A 2,500-nucleotide genomic window follows, 5' to 3' on the forward strand; every position below is an offset into this window, starting at 1 on the left:
TATCAGACATATTAAACTGTCTTATACTAAGTACATACAATATACATGTTTCAGTTGCTGTTGCTGGTATTTCATTTGTAAACATCAAGTGAAACTTTACAGTTTTGAAAAGGCAAAAATGACATGAGGCTGTGTTAGTTAATATTTGTGACAGCGTAAGGGGCTAGAAACACCAGGCGCATGGGTATCAGTAAGGCGATGTGTTTGATGTTGTTGAGGCTATGAAAGATAATGCTGGCGGCCGCATTGCAGTCTGGTCCCCTAAGTACCATGGTCCATGGGTGGGACTTAGGGTCCGAGAAGGAGCGTGAGATGGCTCAGTGGCGAGAAAAGGAAATAAAGTGATATGAGTGGAACACATTGTTACCTGGCAGTCCGCTGTCTGTGGGAAGAACAGTGGGCATGGTTAGTATAATTTGAGTTAAACTGAATTTTAGCATTGAAGGTCCAGCTGCGACACGACCTACACAGTAGACAATCATTCTTTCCCTCAACTCTGTACTCATCCCGCACTACAATGAAACATGCATCAGCAGAACAGGTGATACTAAAGAGATTATGTTGAACATGTATTTTCAAGCACGTAATAATGGTAATAGATAGACTACTAATTACTACTGCAGTTACAAGTATCCAGTGTGGCCCATTACGGTAATTTTGCAATGCTATCCATATGGTGTTCTCAAGAACTCAAGCAAAATGCAGTTGTTCTATGGGAAGGGTTTTGGTTTTTGGATGAAATACTAAAGGATGGGTCTTTCTAGACGATGCTACAGTACGCCACAAGCCTGTCTGGGTACAAGGGACGGGGCCCGCCACGATGCCACAACCTCTAGCTACACCTGAACTTAACGCGTGGGTGCTCCACCAGTCCACCACACCATCACACCAGGGTATTCCACCAAACCACACTGTTACAGCATGATGTCCCTCTACTCTTGCTAAAGAGCGCCATTATATCTGATATTTTGCACTCCTAAATACTACATCAAAGTTGATTCCGAGTTTCCAAATAAACGAAAGCCAAGACATCCTCATCCAAAGACTTTGATACACATGCAAATAAAATCTCAAATAACTTGTCTAGTCAAACACTCAAATTTTTTACTACATTCGTGATTGCCGCAACTGGGACATTGAATCATAACCCTTGCGATCGTTATTTACCTATAACATGGTTTGCTGCGTCGCAGAATTCAGATCTTCATATAATACTCTACTTTACAGTTCTACGTTATGGAATGTACTCACTGTTTTTGCAAATATGGCCTACATTGGTATTGTCGTATATATTCCACAGCACAATGACACAAGATATCTTTTTCTTTTCGGCGGTTGGCTGATGGTTCAAATAACACTACATTTAATATGTACTTGGGTATAGTGTAGCCAAAGGACGCATCTGTTTTGCATGTGTACGTTTACAGGCCCAAGGCGTGTTTAGTGAGAACAACCACGATTTTATACACAGGCAAGACGATAAGCTACCTGAGATACTAGGTGGGCAACATATCAATTAAGGTCCCTGTACATAAATGTGAGTTTAAAGGTATTGTAAATCAGTGGACTACACAGACATGGAACTGTTGTCTAGTTAGTGGATTTACGACCCGACCCTATACGCACATACATACATAAAACCCTGAATGTACAATGGGCGGGGGAGTCAGTGCCACTGTTACATCCCCGCTACCCTGAGTGAGTAGTTGGTGGAGTCAGGTGACCCCCTCCCCCCCGACACATACTGCTATGAGCTACGCCAGGACACCTCCACTACACTCACCTTTATTGTATGTTCCTGTTTGCATTTTACTTAACAACAACTTTGCTCATTAAGACCCTAAAGGCAAAAACTATTTATCTGTACACTGTAATTAACAATCTTATTTGAACTGGTTATATAGGATATTTAAAATTACATTAAAGGTAATTTAATACTGGATATTAGTGAAGGTGACCCAGGCACAGGTGAGGCATGGCTCTGGCAAGAATAATTACCCGTTTTATTCTTGGATGGACCAAAATACAGCCTAGCATCTGCAAAGGAGTCATAATGACAGGCTTCAGACAGTGACCAAACAGGGCGGCAGCTGGGTGGCGGGGTACCAGCCGGGGGCCTCAAATTCACTTGCATCGACACCACAGTAACATACTTTACAATAAAAATCTTTGCCAACTTTGTTGCTCAGCCAGATTATGCTTTGTTGTCGATGGTGCAGGTAAGTTGAGACTCAGCATAAAGGAAGAAATGCCGCCCTTCTGCAACCAGTTACACTAGTAAAGGGGCAGGGAGGAAGTGACTTTATATTGGGTAGAGGACTCCAGACTGTGCAAAGGGAAAGAAGTTAAAGGAGACACTACATTGGACTTATAAAATCTCATAGCTTCAGGGAATCAAGCAAACTTGGATCTCATTTTTGTTCATTCAGTTAAAGGACAGAAATATTCAAATAAACATATAAGCACTATATAAAGATGAAATTCATCATATAACATCATT

The 2,500-nt window shown here is 41.5% G+C and overlaps 1 protein-coding gene and 1 long non-coding RNA gene across 17 annotated transcripts in view; one reads left to right on the plus strand and one right to left on the minus strand.

Moving 5' to 3' along the window:
* eag (ether a go-go) overlaps positions 1–2,500 on the minus strand; it is a 385,740-nt gene that overhangs the window by 257,156 nt on the left and 126,084 nt on the right. For 9 of the 15 annotated variants that reach the window (XM_070115714.1, XM_070115716.1, XM_070115713.1 and 6 more), the window contains exon 4: positions 368–382. The exons of 3 other annotated variants lie outside the window; for them this stretch is intronic. In XM_070115714.1, the coding sequence (XP_069971815.1) occupies positions 368–382 (15 nt within the window). Of the gene's footprint in view, positions 1–367; positions 383–1,251; positions 1,387–1,998; positions 2,410–2,500 lie in introns of those variants that run through there. 3 more of the 15 variants (XM_070115722.1, XM_070115723.1, XM_070115724.1) reach the window with 3 other exon arrangements.
* LOC138859735 (uncharacterized) overlaps positions 1,385–2,500 on the plus strand; it is a 107,816-nt gene continuing 106,700 nt past the window's right edge. Inside the window, exon 1 of one of the 2 annotated variants that reach the window (XR_011398209.1) lies at positions 1,385–1,500. This is a non-coding gene — a long non-coding RNA (uncharacterized lncRNA). Of the gene's footprint in view, positions 1,538–2,500 lie in introns of both variants that reach the window. The other variant, XR_011398210.1, reaches the window with a different exon arrangement.

Source organism: Penaeus vannamei, chromosome 38 (genome assembly GCF_042767895.1).
Source record: "Penaeus vannamei isolate JL-2024 chromosome 38, ASM4276789v1, whole genome shotgun sequence".
Classification (NCBI taxonomy): domain Eukaryota; kingdom Metazoa; phylum Arthropoda; class Malacostraca; order Decapoda; family Penaeidae; genus Penaeus; species Penaeus vannamei.